General features: G+C 35.5%; 1 protein-coding gene across 25 annotated transcripts in view; it reads left to right on the top strand.

The window, feature by feature from the left end:
• Nucleotides 1-17,325, top strand: part of Sox6 (SRY-box transcription factor 6) — a 576,267-nt gene that overhangs the window by 452,987 nt on the left and 105,955 nt on the right. For 22 of the 25 annotated variants that reach the window (XM_074042103.1, XM_074042097.1, XM_074042114.1 and 19 more), the window contains one exon: nt 721-843. The exons of the other annotated variants lie outside the window; for them this stretch is intronic. In XM_074042103.1, the coding sequence (XP_073898204.1) occupies nt 721-843 (123 nt within the window). The remainder of the gene's footprint in view (nt 1-720; nt 844-17,325) is intronic. 25 annotated transcript variants of the gene reach the window in all.

Below are 17,325 nucleotides of genomic sequence, written 5' to 3'. Positions count from 1 at the left end.
AAATTGACTTTAAATATTGATATATATTTTAATAAAAACAAAAAGGTAAGATAATTAAAATCAGTCAAATTAAAAAATATGTAAGTTGAATTTCAATACAATAGAAGTTCATTAAAAATAGTTTTTATTCTTGAAATTTACTATGATTTTTTTTTTAAATCTAGGAAGAGAATCTGGCTAGCCATTTTTATTTCACTGTTGCTATCCCCTGTAAGACTTGAACATAGAAAGTATACCACTACCGTGCCATGAAGAGACATTTTGAACATATTCAATTGAGTGTGCAAGTAGAGAATTTTGAAGTACCTTAGAGTTTTTTGTCATAAGCCTCAGCTCCATTATGGGCTGCCTGACAGAGCTAGAAATTTTGCCTTAACTCTCTTGCAAACCTTGCCATCTATACTAACACTAGGACCTACAACAGCTGGTAAAAGTCTAAGACAAACTCTCCCTATTGGTAAACAAACCTAACCTAGTTGTCCTTTGACTATAGCTGTGTAATGGAGTCTCTTCTTGATTCAGAGGCAAAAAAAAGAAAACAGTACCACTGGTTGATTCTATAACCAAGTTTCTGTAACACAGAGGGGCTGGGTCGTAAACATTCTACATTTCCATTCTATGATGTGGTCAGTACCCTGGACTGAGAAGTTTTTGTTGTTTCATGAGTTCTGACAGTATGTTTTGTCTTTTTTTTTTTTGTCTGAATATGCTACTAAACAGAAGGGTCATGTCTCCCACCCACAAATTAACCCAAGGCTAAAGGGCCTAAGTGACCGTTTTGGCAGGAATTTGGACACCTTTGAACATGGTGGTGGCCACTCTTACAACCACAAACAGATTGAGGTATGAATGCTTCCATTGCTGCTTCATTGGGTGGGGACTGGATTGTTCAGTCATATGCTAGGCTTTTTAAAAAAGTGGCAAACACTCAACCTAAACACTAAAATCTAATCTTCCCTTTTTTCTCATTTCTAAGGATGCTTTTATTTTGCTCCCTTTCTTTCAGAAGGAAAAACCCAAAGCCCTTGAATTAGGTAGATTATTGATACATTGATATGAAAACATTTTGAGTGTCTTTTAAACCATCTCTCATTTCTTTATTCTTTTACCTTTTCTTGTGTATAGTATTGTTTAGTGTTTTAAAATACTTAAACATTAAATTTTTTGAATTTGACCATCTAATACCTTATAAACTTGATAAAATATAATTCTGTTTGTATAGATAAAATAGCTGAGGTTCAGAGAAGCCAGGTGATTTAACCAAGTCTATGAAATATTCATTGAGTTAGAAGATTTCTAATTCTACTCAATTCGGGTTTCCTAACTTAGTTTTCTCACTGAAGTTGGGTGCCTAAGCCTGGCTGGTAATTTCTGCCTTTTAAGCTTCTATAATACCTTTTTCATGTCCATTAACGTTCTCTGTTGCTTTGGTGGATATTCTTGCTCCTTGGGAGAAGATGGCATGTATGGCTATTTTAAAATTGACATCCTTTTCTGCTACAGAGACCCAGTCCTCCTCTCTCCAGTTAATTCTCCTGTGTCACTGGAGTCTTTTTATAAGCTATCAGGTGTTGGAAAGTTGCCAGCTACCTGCTGAATTTTTAAAAAATGGAGACAAGTTACCTTAAACTGAAACACATTTTAATTTTTTGAGTAATACCTAATAACAAATTTCTAACTTAGGACGGGAAACTTAACTCCCCAGAAGAAACTGATTATATCTAACAAGGCTGTATATTCAGTTCCTATTTTTCTCTGTCAGTCTACACATATCAAATACTATGTAATCAATTAAGGGCCCCTTTGGCATTATCTTCTCTGCTACTTTTGAATCTATCTTTTTGGGATATAATAGGGAGTGTTTACTCCTAAGAAGAAGGAAGAGGACAAGATCAAAAGCCACCTTAGAACTAGCCTAAGGAAGAGTTCCAGAGCTCATTGCCTGCCTTTCTTTCTTCTTTTACTTTGATATAAGAGGTAGACAGGGGGTTTCCACTCAGGCATGACTAGACATATACTGAAAATATCTGCTGTCTTCTACACACCCAGAAAAGATTTCAGTTCTAAGGCTTTCTCTTGGCTATAGAAAGGGTAACATATTTCTGGGCATTCTGAAAATCTACTATGCCTAGGATAACTAAAAAGATAGTTAATTGGGCAGTAGGAACAACTTTTCAGTGTGATGGCAATTAGAAATCTTATCCACTCAGGATAGTCAGCTTGAGCTTTTAAATGCTTCGAAAATTATGAAAGCAGGTGGCCTTGGTTCAAACTCAAGAATTCTTCTAATGTTTGACGTTTATTCTTTGTTGAGGTATATGTTTATTCCATCGTCCAGGTTTCCACCAAGTCTCTTTATTTTTGCTTACTTTTTTCATTAGGTTGATTCTCTTCTACCCTTGGCCTTCTCTCTCTGACCCCGAATTTCTGATGTGTCAAATCTGGCTTCTGGAAGCTATGATGTCATATGTGTGGTGCATAATGCTGCAGCGATGCTGATGTGGAAGCATAGCAGATGCCACGTCTGCCACTTTAATTAGGCTCAATAGGGAAACCACTAATGCAAGAGCCTTCATAATTTGCAGTTGTGTGGCTAGCTTCAGACTTTCCTGAGTTTTTCTTTATTTTTCCTATGTTCTCTTGCCTCTATTCTTTCAACCTTTTCCCTGCATTTTAGGAAACCTTTGATCTGTTTGTTTGTATGAAATACTGGTTAGAAAAGATTGACCTTGTTTGAAAGGTAGGTTTCTCAGACTTTCCTGGATTGAGTGTAGCGTATTTATTGTGACATCCATGTCATTCACATATGTCTGCTACAGTAACTGATGCTACAGTAACATTTTAAATCTTAGGCAAAGGTAGAGGGAAATTTTAATAACATCTTCCTTTATTGCTATTAGAACTCTGCTTTCTTTTCTAGCTAGGGTTTTTACTCCTCCTTTGACAAGCTAAAATATCGCAGTTCAATCAACAGTCATGCATGATAAACTATTGATGCTAAATATTACAATTTTACTAACTTGTTTTATTTATAAAGAGAATCTCTTGGGAGAAAAGTCCCACAAAATGCTATCCCCAGAACATTGCACAGAACTGGTCTTCTCTTCCTAATGTTAAAGTTAATTTGTTCTTCAAAGATTGCCATTTCCAATATTAATGTGTCTGAGTAAACCTTATCAACATTTACAGGTATACCCCAGAAGTCTGAACTTTTGTATAAAGACATCTAAAATGGAAAGACCCTTCTTACATTAGCCTATATTCCAGTTCTTTCTTTCTTAAAATAAGGAAGACACAGGAAAAGCCATTTTTTACACTATTGTGCTGATCTAAGGCTTGGTTTGCTGTGCCTCAGGGGCACAATATTAGCAGAGAGAAGGCCAAAGAATGCTATTTTTAGTTGAACAGTTCAGCAGATGGAGGCATGAATACTCATATATCTGAAGGTTGAAGGGCTTGAACCATTAATTTTGATAATGTATTTAACCCTGGGAACAATCAGAAACTGCAGCTCTAAGGTTACAATGTTTTTGACCTTTAAAGAACAGAGGGCACTTACTACAGTAAACAATATATTATATTGCTACCTACTTCAATTCTTTCACCCTTATACATTTCTGGACCAGTTGCCATTTGCTTTCCTTAGCTATGTTAGCATTGGTCCTTAAGTAATTCAAAAAGAATGTTAAGAAAAAGGGACCAGAATAATGAGGCTGTCTAGTAAACATGGCCTTTAAATAGTTAGGATGTTAGAATGTTTCTGAAGAAATATTGTCTTAGAAACTAAGTTCTGAATAACTTCTTATATGAAAATGTTGTTTTGTTGTATTGATTAATTTTATGTGATTACTTTCAACATGATAGATACTTAAAGTAATCTTGTTTTGTTTTGTTTTTCATTAAGAGTAATGTTGCCTCATAGTTGTAGCTTATATTACACACAATCTGGTACCATATGCAAAGTGATACACCTGTCTCATGCCTTCTTATTAAATGATGCATGCTTCCCTTTAGCAAATACAGCAGTTAAATACCACACAGCTTAAGAATTTCTAATTAAAATATCTCCACATGTCAGCATATTGGTAATGTATTATTTTAATCCATTTATTTTGTTTATGAAACAGTGACATATGTTTAGATTGTGAAATATATGAGCCTTAAAAATCACTTTATTGAAGGAAATTAATTTCTACAATACTGTCTGAGTAATGTGTTCACTCACCCAGTCAGTCAGTGGCGGCACTGCCAGTCTTAATGTTGAGTAGACACACCAGTTTCATCCACATAACATTCTTGGAAGGAAACATAACCCTTCTTTTGCTTACCTTCAAATGATAGGATTTTTCTTTCTTTACGTTTTTTCTTACTTATTAATTCAAACTCCCCCCCACACACACACACTTTTTGTTACCCTTTTTATAAAATACAATGAAAGATGAGACTGAGTATTTGTATAAGGAATTCTGAAAGACCAATAAAAATTAAAACAAACTAGCTATCTTTTCAAAGTTAGACATAGTAATTTGTTTGTCAGCAGGGAGATGTTTGGGTCAGCCCTGAGATAAAGTGACTGTCAGCAGTTATTCCTACAAGACAAGTAATTTCACTCAATGTATTACTGACAGATTGCTCACTTCTCTGAATCACCAGAGAAAACAAACTTAATATTGTTACAGGCAGAGTTTCTGTCTTCATTAGCTCCCCAGAATGATTTTTATAGAGCATTCAGAGCCCACCAAGTTTTAGCTGAAACATATTTTAACAGACTAGTTCTTATAATGATAGTATGAGTAGTAGTCTAAATGAAGGAATTGTATATGAAAATTTAAAAAAATCAATATAAATACATTTTCACATTTATTTCATGGGCATTCAGTGTGGTTTAGAGGAAAAGTCTTGCCAAGTCTGCAGAGAAGGAGGCAAACAATTGAAGTTTTTGCAAAATGAATACAAGCACATATTTTATTTAAATGATATTGTCAATTTTCATGCTACAAATGGAAAGTGAAGAAGTGCCCATCAGCATGGGGATTGCTTTATTGCTATTTTAGTTCCAGCCTGAATGTTTATGATATTGTGTTTAGATGCTCTGCACTGACTCACCCTGTTTCCTTATTTGCAATTGTAAACATGCCTCAGTGTTATGGGAGAATGGGAGGGTAAGTTAGTTTCGCTAGACAGGCCTGGAGGTTGTGATTCTAATAGAGAAGAAGATTGAATAAAGAGTTGATTACAGTGACCGATTACTGGCTACCCAATGGAGAGAGAGGAATGTGTTGATTTAAAGCTTGTTGTGAGGATATTAACCATGGGGAACCATGCTCTTGGAGGGAAAGTGCTTGATTTTTTTCTTAATCAGCCTTCACTCACCCTCTCTGACTCTTTTCTTGACTTTTAAGAGTGTGGTAGAACTTGAGAGGATCATTACAGCCTACATTAGATGAACTATGGTTTAACGGAATGTGCTCCACCTGTAGAATCAGAACCTTGAGTCAGAGTGTCCACTGTTGCTTACTCGCCATGCTATTTTGCACTCTTTTCAAAATGTCCTTTTTTCAGCTTTTTGTTGTAAAATGGGAATAATATCCTCAGGATCATTGTGAATAATAAATGAGACAATGAAGCATCTATCATATTTTCACAAATTTAAGCTAAATCATCATCAGAATAGATAAAAACTCTCCAATATATCAATAAATGCTCCCAAAGAGGCCAGTCTAACATATTAGACTATAAGTCACTAAATTCAAGGATTTCGTCTCTCTCTCTTTTTTTTTATTGTAAAATCACCTAACATTGGTTGGCATAGTATTTGGTAAAATGAATGAATTAATGAATTTCATTTTCTGGTGGCCATCTAGGACCCAAGCTTCTTTAAAAACTTAATTTTGAAAATGTTTGATCGAGTGTTCTGTCTGTAAAGGCATGTAAACAACTTTTCATATCTAGATGGGCTTCTGAAGAAAAAAAAATGCAAGCTTAAGGTGAATCCGATAGAATATAAAGAAATACAGACACATTAGAGAAGGATGAGAATATGAAGACAATAGTTAGTCCTTGGAGATCTTACTTGTCATTGTATTCAATAAAGCAGAAGTTTATGTTTATCTACAAATTATTAAATCATTGGGTAGACTGGATTTTCTTTTGGAAGATTTATTGTCAGTTACTTTTAAGGTAATATCTAAAAGTAGACAGAGTTGGCTTTTCTCACATAAGCCCTGCTATTTTCTGTGTTTAAGTTATTTGGTTTGTGGGATATTTAGCTATACTTTCAGAGATGGTTCAGTAGAAGCCAGAATCCCAGAATTACAAAACCTGTGCAGTCCTCCAGTTGTTCTAGTGTGAGAATTCCACCAATAGTCATTTAGTTCTAGCTCTATCAAGTAATCCATTCAGTAGGAAACTCCCAGTATTTTAAAATGCTCAGCACTCCATTGTCTGTGGGTTCTGCATTCATGGATGAAGTCAGCCAACTTGGATAGAAAATAGTTAGACAAAATGATTTGCATCTGTAGCCAGGCACTGGTGGTTCACACCTAAACTCCTATCTACCTGGGAAGCTGAGATCCATAGGATCATGGTTTGAGGCCAGACCAAGCAAAAAGTTCATGAGACCCCATCAGAATAGAAAAAGCTGATTGTGGTGGCACAGGCCTATCATCCCAGTGACAGAAAGGACGTGTAAAATAGGAGGATCGTGGTCCAGGCCAACCAGGCAAAAAGTGAGACCCTATTTCAAAAGTAAGCTGAGTGAAAAGGGTTGGAGTTGTGTCTCAAGTGGTACAGCGCCTGCCTAGCAAGCATGAAGCCCTGAGTTCAAACCCTAATACCACCACAAAAAATAATTTTTTTGCATCTGCAATGAACATGTACAAATGATTTTTCTTGTCATTATTCCCTAAACAACACGATACAGCAACTATACATAGCATTTACATTGGATTAGTTATTATAAGAAATCTAGAGATGATTTAAAGTATACAGGAAGATAGGCATAGGTATGTGCAAATATCATGCTTTTTAATATAAGGAACTTGAACACCCACATTTTGGTATGTTGATATGGGGCTGAAATAGATCCCCCGTAGATACTGGGGGACAATTGTATTTGCATTAAGTAAACCACTTAAAACATGTAATGGTTCTGTAAATAATAACAGATATTTCTGTTCCTGTTTCACCAAATGCATTTCACAATATTTTTGGTTGATATTATGTATCATTTATCTACACATGTATATGTTGTAATGAACTACTTTGAAGTTCAGAAACATGATTAAGAATATATTGAAAAGTTTGAAAGCAAAACATTCTTGTTTTAGAAGTTCCTTTGCTCCAGTTTCTAACAACAGAATAAGTTGAAATATTCAACATTTGGGAAATTTATATAAAAAATGTGATAAAGTATCTTGACCTGTTAGGTGACAGAAAAGACTGAGCAGAACAAAAATAATTTTTAATGATATTTTAATTAAAAGGGATTGAGATGCTACAGTTGGGAGGTTTCCCTCACAGACATCCCAGATGGAGCAAGTAATTTCTGGCCACCAGAACTAGCACAGTTATTTCTACTCTCACAGTCTAACTTTCTGTTTTATTCATAGAAGAGTTTATATGTCACAGGTGCATGTTTGTGAAAGACCACCTAAATTGTAAATTCAGGGGCAGTTTGTAATGATTTAAACTCTAGATAATTGTTTGAAGCCATCTTGATTTATTTTGTCCATTTCAATATATAAGGATTAGACTAATAACTAGATTCTTTTACGTATCTTCTAAGCTTAAATGGTACAAATAAAGGATTTTTTTTTTTTTTTTTTTGGTGGTGGTACTGGGGTTTAAACTCAGGCCTTATGTTTGCCAGCACTCTAGCACTTGAGCCATTCCACCAGCCCTGTTTTTGTGTTAGGATTTTTTGAGGATAAGGTTTTGAAAATTATTTGCCCAAGCTGCCTTTTAACCATGATCCTCCTGATCTCTGCCTCCTGAGTAACTAGGATTACAGGCATGAGCCACAGGCACCTGGCCAAACATCCTTTTCTTAATTAACTGTAAATAAACTTTAAACATTTACTTTATTGTGTACTGAATGTTATGTGGATAAAAATTCATTGTATGGCCCCTTCTTTCATAATTGATGACAACAATAGGCATCTTGCATCAAATCCAGAGGAATTAATTCAACAGCCCTTTTTTCCAGTTTTACAAACATGACTTCCTTTATATCAATAACCAATTAATGCAGATTTGCTAAGTATTTGCCTTTCCATTTAATAGACTGAAAAAATTGAAACTCACTAGAACTAAGTAAATTTTCCAAGATGTCCAATCTTCTGGTCATTTGATAAAGCAAATATTTAAGCTAGAATTCTTAATTTCCAGTAACCTGCATTTTTTTTGTTTTGTTTTTCATTATTTAGAGAATACTTTATTAGTTTCTGTAATCAAACCCATGTAGATAAGACCTTACATATTTAATACAGTGCATTACCCCTGTACAAATGGAAAAAAAAATTTAAGTTTAATGTTTCTAGACCAATATGGCTATTAATTTCTGTACAATGCCAACTCAACACAGTAAACCGGGATACTTTTTTCCAAAGTTGACAGCACAGCTAAAGTTTCCAAAAATTCAAATTATATATATATGTATATATATATATATATATTTATATTTATATAAAAAGACCAATAATAGCAGTATGTTATGCATCAATAGCAGCAACAGCTTTTCCAGGTTCTGCAGTCATCTGAACAAAATTATAGAGACATCTAGCACACTCCATTAAAACAACAAAAAAACCAAACCAAAACAAAACAACAACAAAAAAAGTGAAAAAGTAAAATTGACTTCCTTCATTATCATGTTTCTTTTATAGTACTAGTAATACAATACTTACAACCAATGTTTGATAATGTAATATCTAAATTAACATAGATGATGATTTTTGGTATTTTGTCAGTGATTTCCCTAGAACCATTGACCTTGAGCCCTAAGAGCTAAAACGAAAGTAACTGTTAGGAGGCTAGGTGTGCTGGCTCACACCTGTAATCCCAGCTACTCAGGACATGGGGATTGGGAAGATTGTAGTTCTAGACTAGCCCAGGCACAAGCTAGCAAGACTCCATCTCAACAAACAAGCTGGGCATGGTGGTACATGCTTGTCATTCCAACTGCACAGAAAGCATAGGTCTGAGGCTGGCCTGGGGGGAGATGCAATACCCTATTTGAAAAATAACTAAAGCAAAAAAGGCTGGGTGGCATGGCCTAAGTGATAGATCTTTTGCCTAGCAAATTCAAGGCTCTAAGTTCAAACACCAGTACTGAAAAAAAAAAAAAAAAGTAAAGGATAGATATGTATCCTTTTAACTTTTAACTTTTAAATATGCCCATATGAAATTAATGTGAGTCAACTCCCTGTATAGCTATCCTTATCTCAACCAGCAAAAACCCTTGTTCATTCCTATTATGGCTTATACTCTCTCTACAACAAAATTAGAAATAAGGGCAAAATAGTTTCTGCCGGGTATTGAGGGGGTAGGGGGGAGAGGGAGGGGGCGGAGTGGATGGTAAGGGAGGGGGTGGGGGCAGGGGGGAGAAATGAACCAAGCCTTGTATGCACATATGAATAATAAAAAAATAAATATGCCCATATGTTTGAGTATCTCAGACCTTACAAAGTTCAAGTAAACAGTACTCATTTGAATCCAACTTGAAACTGAGCTGCTTTTCATTTAGAAATTTCATTGTTGGAATACCTATCAAGATTTCACTCTAATTTACTTATTTAAATTAAAGAAAGAATGAAATGTTGCATTTTAAAAATTTATATTGGAAAATGCACTTGAATGTGACTATATTATTAAAGTTATAGCAAAATCTATCTTTAAAGAGTTTTCAGGTGACCATGCTCAGTAAATTTGAAAAATGTGATATCCTCTGTGATTCCAGTTATATGGTATTCTGGAAAAAAGCAAAACTATGAAGACTGTAGGGAGTTAGGATGGGGAGAGGGATGAGTAGGTGGGACACGGAGGATTTTTAGGGCTGAGAAAATACTCAGTGTGTGACTATAATTGTAAATACATATCCCTATACATTTGTCCAAATGTATAGAATTCACAACACCAAGTGCACCCTAATGTAAACTATGCACTTGGGTTAATTATGATAAGCCAATGTAGGCTCATGAGTTGTGACAAATGTACCATTCTTGGGAGGGATGTTGATAATGGGGAAGATTATGCATGCACAGTGGTAGAAGGGCATTGGGAAATTGCTGTTCCTTAATTTCACAATGAACCTAAGACTTTCCAGCTCTAAAAAAAAAACTTTTAGCTTTAAAAAAAAATTTATAAGCAAATCCAAACACAACACAGTTAATCTTCCAGTTACTCAGCAAATATTGACTTGGTGCCTATACATGCCAGGTGTGTATGTTCTAGGACATGGTCTTCATCTGGGGGCAGTTTTCTCCCCAATGGTTTGATTGACAGTGTCTGGAGACATTTTGATTATTTTAATTGCTAGGTAGAAGGGAGGATTACTACCAATACCTAATGGGTTGAGACCAAGTGGGTACTTCTGAACACCCTACTAATGTAGGGTGTCAGCCACCCACAACAGAGAATTATCCCATCTAAAATGTCTGTAGTGCTAAGGTTGAGGAGCCTCTTTTAGATACTAGAAAATGCCAGTGAATAAAATTAAGTACCTGCACTCACAGAGTTTGCATTCTATTGGGGGAAAGAGAAAATAAAGAAAAGAATATATAATAAAGATTTGGGATTGCAAATCTGATTTTAGCAGAAATATCTCACCTATCTATTTTTCTCTACTGGATCTGGATGGGCATATTTTTAAAAATTAAGACTATTTTATTGTTTGTCTTCAGTTTTTTTGCTTTACTTTGTTCTCTAAAACTAAAACTTTTATTCTAGCTAGCCAATTCTGACTAGAACAGTAATACTAAGCATGCAGTGTGCTTGGCTATCAATAAGAGAATATTATTTCTGACTTGAGTAGTATACAAATCTATCTTTCAGAGTTCATTAGTTTTTGTAGGAGGCTATTTCCTGAGATTCGTATTGGATGAATGGAGTCATTTTTGGCTGAGATCTATATTTGATATGTAAATTGAATATTACAAAGAAAAACTGAATTTCTTTGTAAAACAAAGCAAAACATAAGCTAGATATGAGTATCATGAATATCATATATATATGCACAGACATATATAATATACATACTTATACCTGTTTTACAGTTTCAAAGCAATTTATATTTGGCCTTTATAGTAAATGTGTTTTAATGTTATCCCCATATTTTCAAGAAAGAAATTGAAGCGCAGGTGAATTAAGTGACTTAGACCATATTAATCATATAATAAACAAAATTGGACTATAGTAAATGGCTTAAGTATATTTTAAATTTTACTTCTCAGCCAGGATTCTTTTTTCTAAAATTAATTAATTAATTAATTAAAATTTTTTATTTTATTATTTTTACATTTACTTACATGTGTATACATTATTTGGGCCACTCTGCCCAGCCCCCACTCCAGGTAGAACCTGTTTCGCCCTCTTGTTCTCCAATTTTGTTGGAGAAAAAAAACATAAAAGATAATAAGAGAAACATGGCAGTTTCACTAGTTTGAAATAAGGATAGCTGTATGGGAGATTCTTTGTGTTGTTTCCATGTACTTATGTATTACAACCCAAATTGGTTCATCTCTACCAGTCCTCTTCACTACTTCCTGGTCCCCTTCCCATAGTGGCCTCTGACAGTTTGAAGATTACTATATTCTCTCCTCTACAGTGAGCACATCAGCCACATTCAAGTTTTAGGTTTCCTTCTGTTTCCCTATTCTTCCTGTGTATGTTCTCCCCTTATTGTGTGACCCATTCTGAATAATATTACTACATTTGTGTTAGATCTATAATCTGCATATGAGGAGAACATGTGATTTTTGGCCTTCTGAGCCTGGCTAGCTTTACTTAAGATGATGTTTTCCAGTTCCATCCATTTACCTGCAAATGACAAAATTTCATTCATTTTTGTGGCTGAGTAAAATTCCATTGTGTAAAAATATCACATTTTCTTAATCCGTTAGTCAATAGTGGGGCATCTTGGCTGTTTCCATAGCTTAGCTATTGTGACTAGTATCAGCCAGGATTCTTTGCTTTAAACTTAGCTGAGTGATAGCAGCATAGTAGGTAGCATAATCATTTAGAAGATTTCTCATAACTTATTCCTCTGTTATGGTAAAATTTAAGTGAATTGAAGGTAATTTAATTAAATTATTGAAAGTGAAAAATTTAAAGTCAACATAACATTTTCAGGATACAAAGAGTTTATGTATTTTTCAAATCTCCAGCTGTCTAGAAGGAACTACAAGCCTAAAATTAATTAGAATAAGAACTCCTGAGGAAAACTCTCATTCTGCAGCTTTTCTTTGAGAAAAATGCTTAGAATGTTTTTGCTAAATGCTGGAACTCCATTCTTTGGAGACTTTCTGGGGCTGTCTTACAGTTTCAAAGTTTTGACCAGCTTCCTAGAGTAGCTGGGGATTGTGTCCTTGGCCATCCCCAGTCTGTGCAGCCCTCTGAGTGTGTTCAGCAGGTTGCATGCCAGCAGAGGAAGCAGATGTTTGACCATACTGGAATGGAGCGCCTGCTGCATCAGGAGCTGGGTCTTCCTCTTGACATCTGGACATTGCTGGGTCGGGATGCCTGCCTCAGGCCAGGAGACTGCGGGAGCTGTGGGGCAGAGAGCATGGAGTCTTTGCTGCTCTTTAAGTGATTAGTGCACTGAAGCAGCAATAATGTTGAATTATCGCTTGGCTGCTTTCTTCTCAGGAATCTTGGGACAATAGGAGAGTCAGGAAGGAGCATTTACAGTAAAGTCATGTTCAGAGAGACAAGACTAATTATGGAGTATTAAAAGAGCTTTATTTTAAATGATTTAACTTACAAATAGCTCCAGACAGTGTATAAAACTTTTAGAACCATTAACCCAGCAGCTGAACAGACTTTTCTAATTTAAAATGGCCAGTATAGAAATGTTATTTCAGCAAGTGTCCATTTTTAGAGTTTGGACAAGTTGTCAAATTGTGCTTCAGAAGACACGGCATCTGATAAAAAGGAAAACTATACTAATGCTTCTAGCTGTTGGGGAAATTTCTCTAGCTTGCTGGGAAAGAGGAGTTTTTAGGTAAGTAACTGACTGACCTACACACTGGCTTTCTAGTTTCACTTTATCACGCAGAAAACTGGTTTGCATTTGCTATCCAAAGCTGAAAACATCTGTTATGCCAATTTCCTTTATGATATGTGTTATTTAAGCACAATGGATGTGGAAATTGGGTAGTTTAAAATGTATTTTGCTATGAACAGTTGTCACATTATGTTGGTTTGCCTCTTAGAACTTTTCATTAGTAAGACCTCTGTGTGCAAAGAGCATTCTTATAAACAGATTGAGGCCATTTGTGTTCACAGTAATATATTGGAGAAGAACGCTATGTTGCTCTCGCTTAACCTCTCCTATTCTAAGGGGTTTGTGTTTAATTAACACTGGTGAGAGACTGGCTTGAGAGGCTGTGGAAAGTGATTGAGCTACATTTTTCTAAGCTCTGCTCTTCTCAGCTGGGAGAGAAATTTTTTTAAAAAAATTAGAAAGTACTGTTTTCTGAAATTCCCTCGAACTAAGCTATATTTCAATGGGCCATTTAATGCTCAAATGGACAAAGGTATTACTTCTCCTTCTCAGAGACCCAGTTTTAAAACTCTGTAGGAAAAGCAGTTTAGCATCACATTCCCAATGGGCTATCCCTTGGTCTGCTTGTAAAGAAAAGCAAATAATTAAAATTTTTCAATGAAGGAGAAAAACATTCACTGTCACTGAATGGACTGATGTGTCCATACTACACTGGGGTTGCCCTCTGTAGTTTATCAGTTCCCAAACCCACACCACATAGGAAAAAACAAAAACAAAAACAAAACCCTTCCTGGCACTGATGCTGTTCACCTGTTCAGGCCATCTTCCTCACATCCAAAAAGCATTTTTTCCATGTCCCAAGAGGAAGTCCCTGAACAAAGTACAGTTATGGATAGTTATGGCATTTACTCAGAGTGCACTAGAAAGAGAGAGATCATGAGAGTAAGAAAGGGAAGCTTTTTTGAGATAGCAGAGACCTAGATGTGACTGATGTGGGTGGAAATACTTCTGTTTTCCCTCTACTTATCAACGGTTTTAATAAAGAGGCAGATCTTAGTTACAGAACAAAATAGTTACTTATATTTCACCTACATCCATACATACCCTCCTAGTTTTGCTTCTGCTTCTGCCTACATTTCCTGATTATGAAACACTATCACCAAATGCAGACATACCTCATTGTGAAACAGGAAGATGACTGTGTATAATCAGGTCATGATTTGTGACTGCTGATTGAAACAATATGCTGCCCTTGTGCAGCAGCTGGCTTGCTCTCTTATATGTTTTCTATCTATTTCACGTTAGTGAATGGCTTGGAGACTTCAAGAAAGCAGTGCTTCTTTAGTGCTATGTGAACTTTGTAGTTAAAAGAACTAAATGACTATGAGCTAAGTTCCTCTGAACTCAGTTTCCTAATCTGTGAAATGGAGATAATAACATATCCCATAGACTTAGTATGAGGACTAAGTGAAATAATATAAGTGCAATACCTGATGCATGGTAGGTGCTCAGTAAATGTCATTTCTCCCTATACTCTTAAACGTGTATCTCTTTTCACTCATTAATTTAGCAAATATTTTAAAATCATGTCTTGTATACTTTAGGTACTCTGTTAAGCAAGCAATCTAAGCATTTTTCTGCCCTTGTATAGTTTAGTCTAGAGAGGAAATCAATTAAATGAGCAAATACTTCAGAATGATAGGAACAGATAACATAGGGCTTTTCATTTGGCATATGGTTATATAAATATACTCATTTATTGGTTGACCAAGCTGGTTTTGCTTAGGCACTTTGTAATAATTTTGTCCTCATGTCTATATCTGATGACTACCCCTGATTTCAAAAAACATGAGGTCCAGTACAGTAGTTTCTAACAAGAAGTGACAGCCAGTTGGCGATTATGGTACTTTATGTTGCACTTCCCACTAATCAAGGAAAAAAGTTACTATTTGAAAGAAAAACGTCACAAATAGACCATGAGATTGTGAAATTCCATAGACTTCCAGAACTGGAAAGACCTTCAGGAGTCTTGAGGGTCAAAAATCTATGCCTGCTTCCATGAACCTGGACAAATTAATCTTCCTGATACTTATATTCTATTAAATGGGCTTAGTAATGATACTCCCATGGGACAATTATGAAGATTTTGATATGTAGGAAAATTCTTATGAAAAGTGTTTTGCACACTGCCAAGTGCTGTGTAAATCCTTTGATTTTATAGTTGAAGAGACTGAGGCCCAGAGAGATGAATTGACCAAACTCACAGAGCTAGTCAGTGACCTTTGTTAGGGTATATAGAATTATGAGGCAAGGATGTAAGGAGCTCTTAATTTAATTGCTTTTTATACATAAATTTTGGCTGATTGAACTAAATTGAAACAAATAGCCAAGAAGACAGTGTATCTTATGTTCTACCTATATTGGGTGGAGGTAGATGGGAAATGAATTTTAGTACATATGATAAAAGGATATGTTATTTAATTATCACTCATATGTTACTTTTCCAAGTGTTTATTAAATATCTACTGTGTAGTAAACACCATTTTTATTTTTGGTGTACTCTAATCAATAAAACCTAACTCTTACCCCAGAGGGCCCACAGTCTGGTAAGCAGTGTGATAATTGTTAAAATAGATGTGAAAATGCTATGGGAAGAGGAAGTGTTAGTTGTGCTTGGGGAAATACTGGCTACCTTCACAGATGAGGTGATGGTAAAATTGAATCTTGAAAGGAGAATATAAGTTCACTAAGTTTGCAGGAAGGAAGAGGAATGGCAGAGATGCAAAGAGAAGAGACACTCCAGACAAAGAGAATAGACTGCCCATAGGTATAGCAGCGATAGACATGTGGCACCTTCAGAAGCAGTTGGCACAGGGTGAGTGTACAGGAGCAACTGTAGGTGAGATTGGAATGGTGAGCAAGGGGTCAGCTTGCAGAGTGACTTTTACATCAGAGGAGGGAATTTGCAATGCATGTGGTACATATGATTTTACTAATACCATAAATGGTAAAGTGGTGGAAGGTATAGTGAACAACTTTATTGTGTAATTTCCCTCTATTAATTTGATCTCTAGTTTACATTTCCCATTACACTACATTTAATACTTAGAGAACTATGTTTGGTAAGATTGATAGTCCCTTTAGTACAATGGTACCCTGTGGCAAGTGAAACTGTACAAATAGTGCAATGATACACACTGAATAAACAAAAATGTTTGAGATTGAAACAAAGCCAAGGTCCAACCATTTCCTGGGGATTTGTGGAAATCCTATAATCTACAGTTTGTACTAAACCCAATCATATTTAGCACATTGCTTCTCATTGAATGAGCCTTGATATTATATCTCAACCAAATGATGAAACAAGAAGTAAAAAATCTATAAAGAAAAGCTATGGTTCTTCTAATTGTTAATGCCTTGTAATTATGCCCCTTTCTGGAATAATAAAATGTTTCTTGGCAGAGGTCAGGATCTCTGCCACTGACTTACTTAACAGATCCTCTTAACATCTGTCCTGCAGACTGTGCACTTTATTAGCAGACAAGAGACCCAACAGACTTAGCCTGCTGTGTACCTTTTTTCACATTCACACAGCTGGGGATTAACTCAGACTTTCCAGAAGAGGACCGACCAGAAGGGACAGTAATGTTATTGGCTGATTCTAATAAGATGGGAAAAAAGAGCAGAAACAAATGTTGCCCAAGTACAATTTAGTGTTTTTAGGGTGACAATTACCAGTCTGTTTTTAAAAAGGAATAAAAGCAGCTATTTCACTAAAAAGGGAAAGTCTATTCATATCTTTGTGGGAACCTAATCAGACTCTTGTTTCCAATGACGATGACTCCACAGTCGCACCAGGTCTGCAACAAGAATGCTCCCTTTGTGTGCCGATAATGTAGAAATGATAAAATTTCCTTTAAGAGACATATGTGTTTACATCATGAGATGTGTTATTTGACAAAATGCTTTGTTCTTCTCATATTTTCCATGCAGAGTTTCATGCTGAATTCTTGGAGTGGAAATCTTTGATTAACTAGAATTAGTTGCTGAAATAACATAGACACTTTTGTTTTATGATTCATCTTGCTGAGCCATAAATTATT

This window comes from Castor canadensis, chromosome 1 (genome assembly GCF_047511655.1).
Source record: "Castor canadensis chromosome 1, mCasCan1.hap1v2, whole genome shotgun sequence".
NCBI lineage: Eukaryota > Metazoa > Chordata > Mammalia > Rodentia > Castoridae > Castor > Castor canadensis.
The sequence above is the reverse complement of the archived record's forward strand: the minus strand, read 5'-3'. Positions and strand labels throughout refer to the sequence as shown.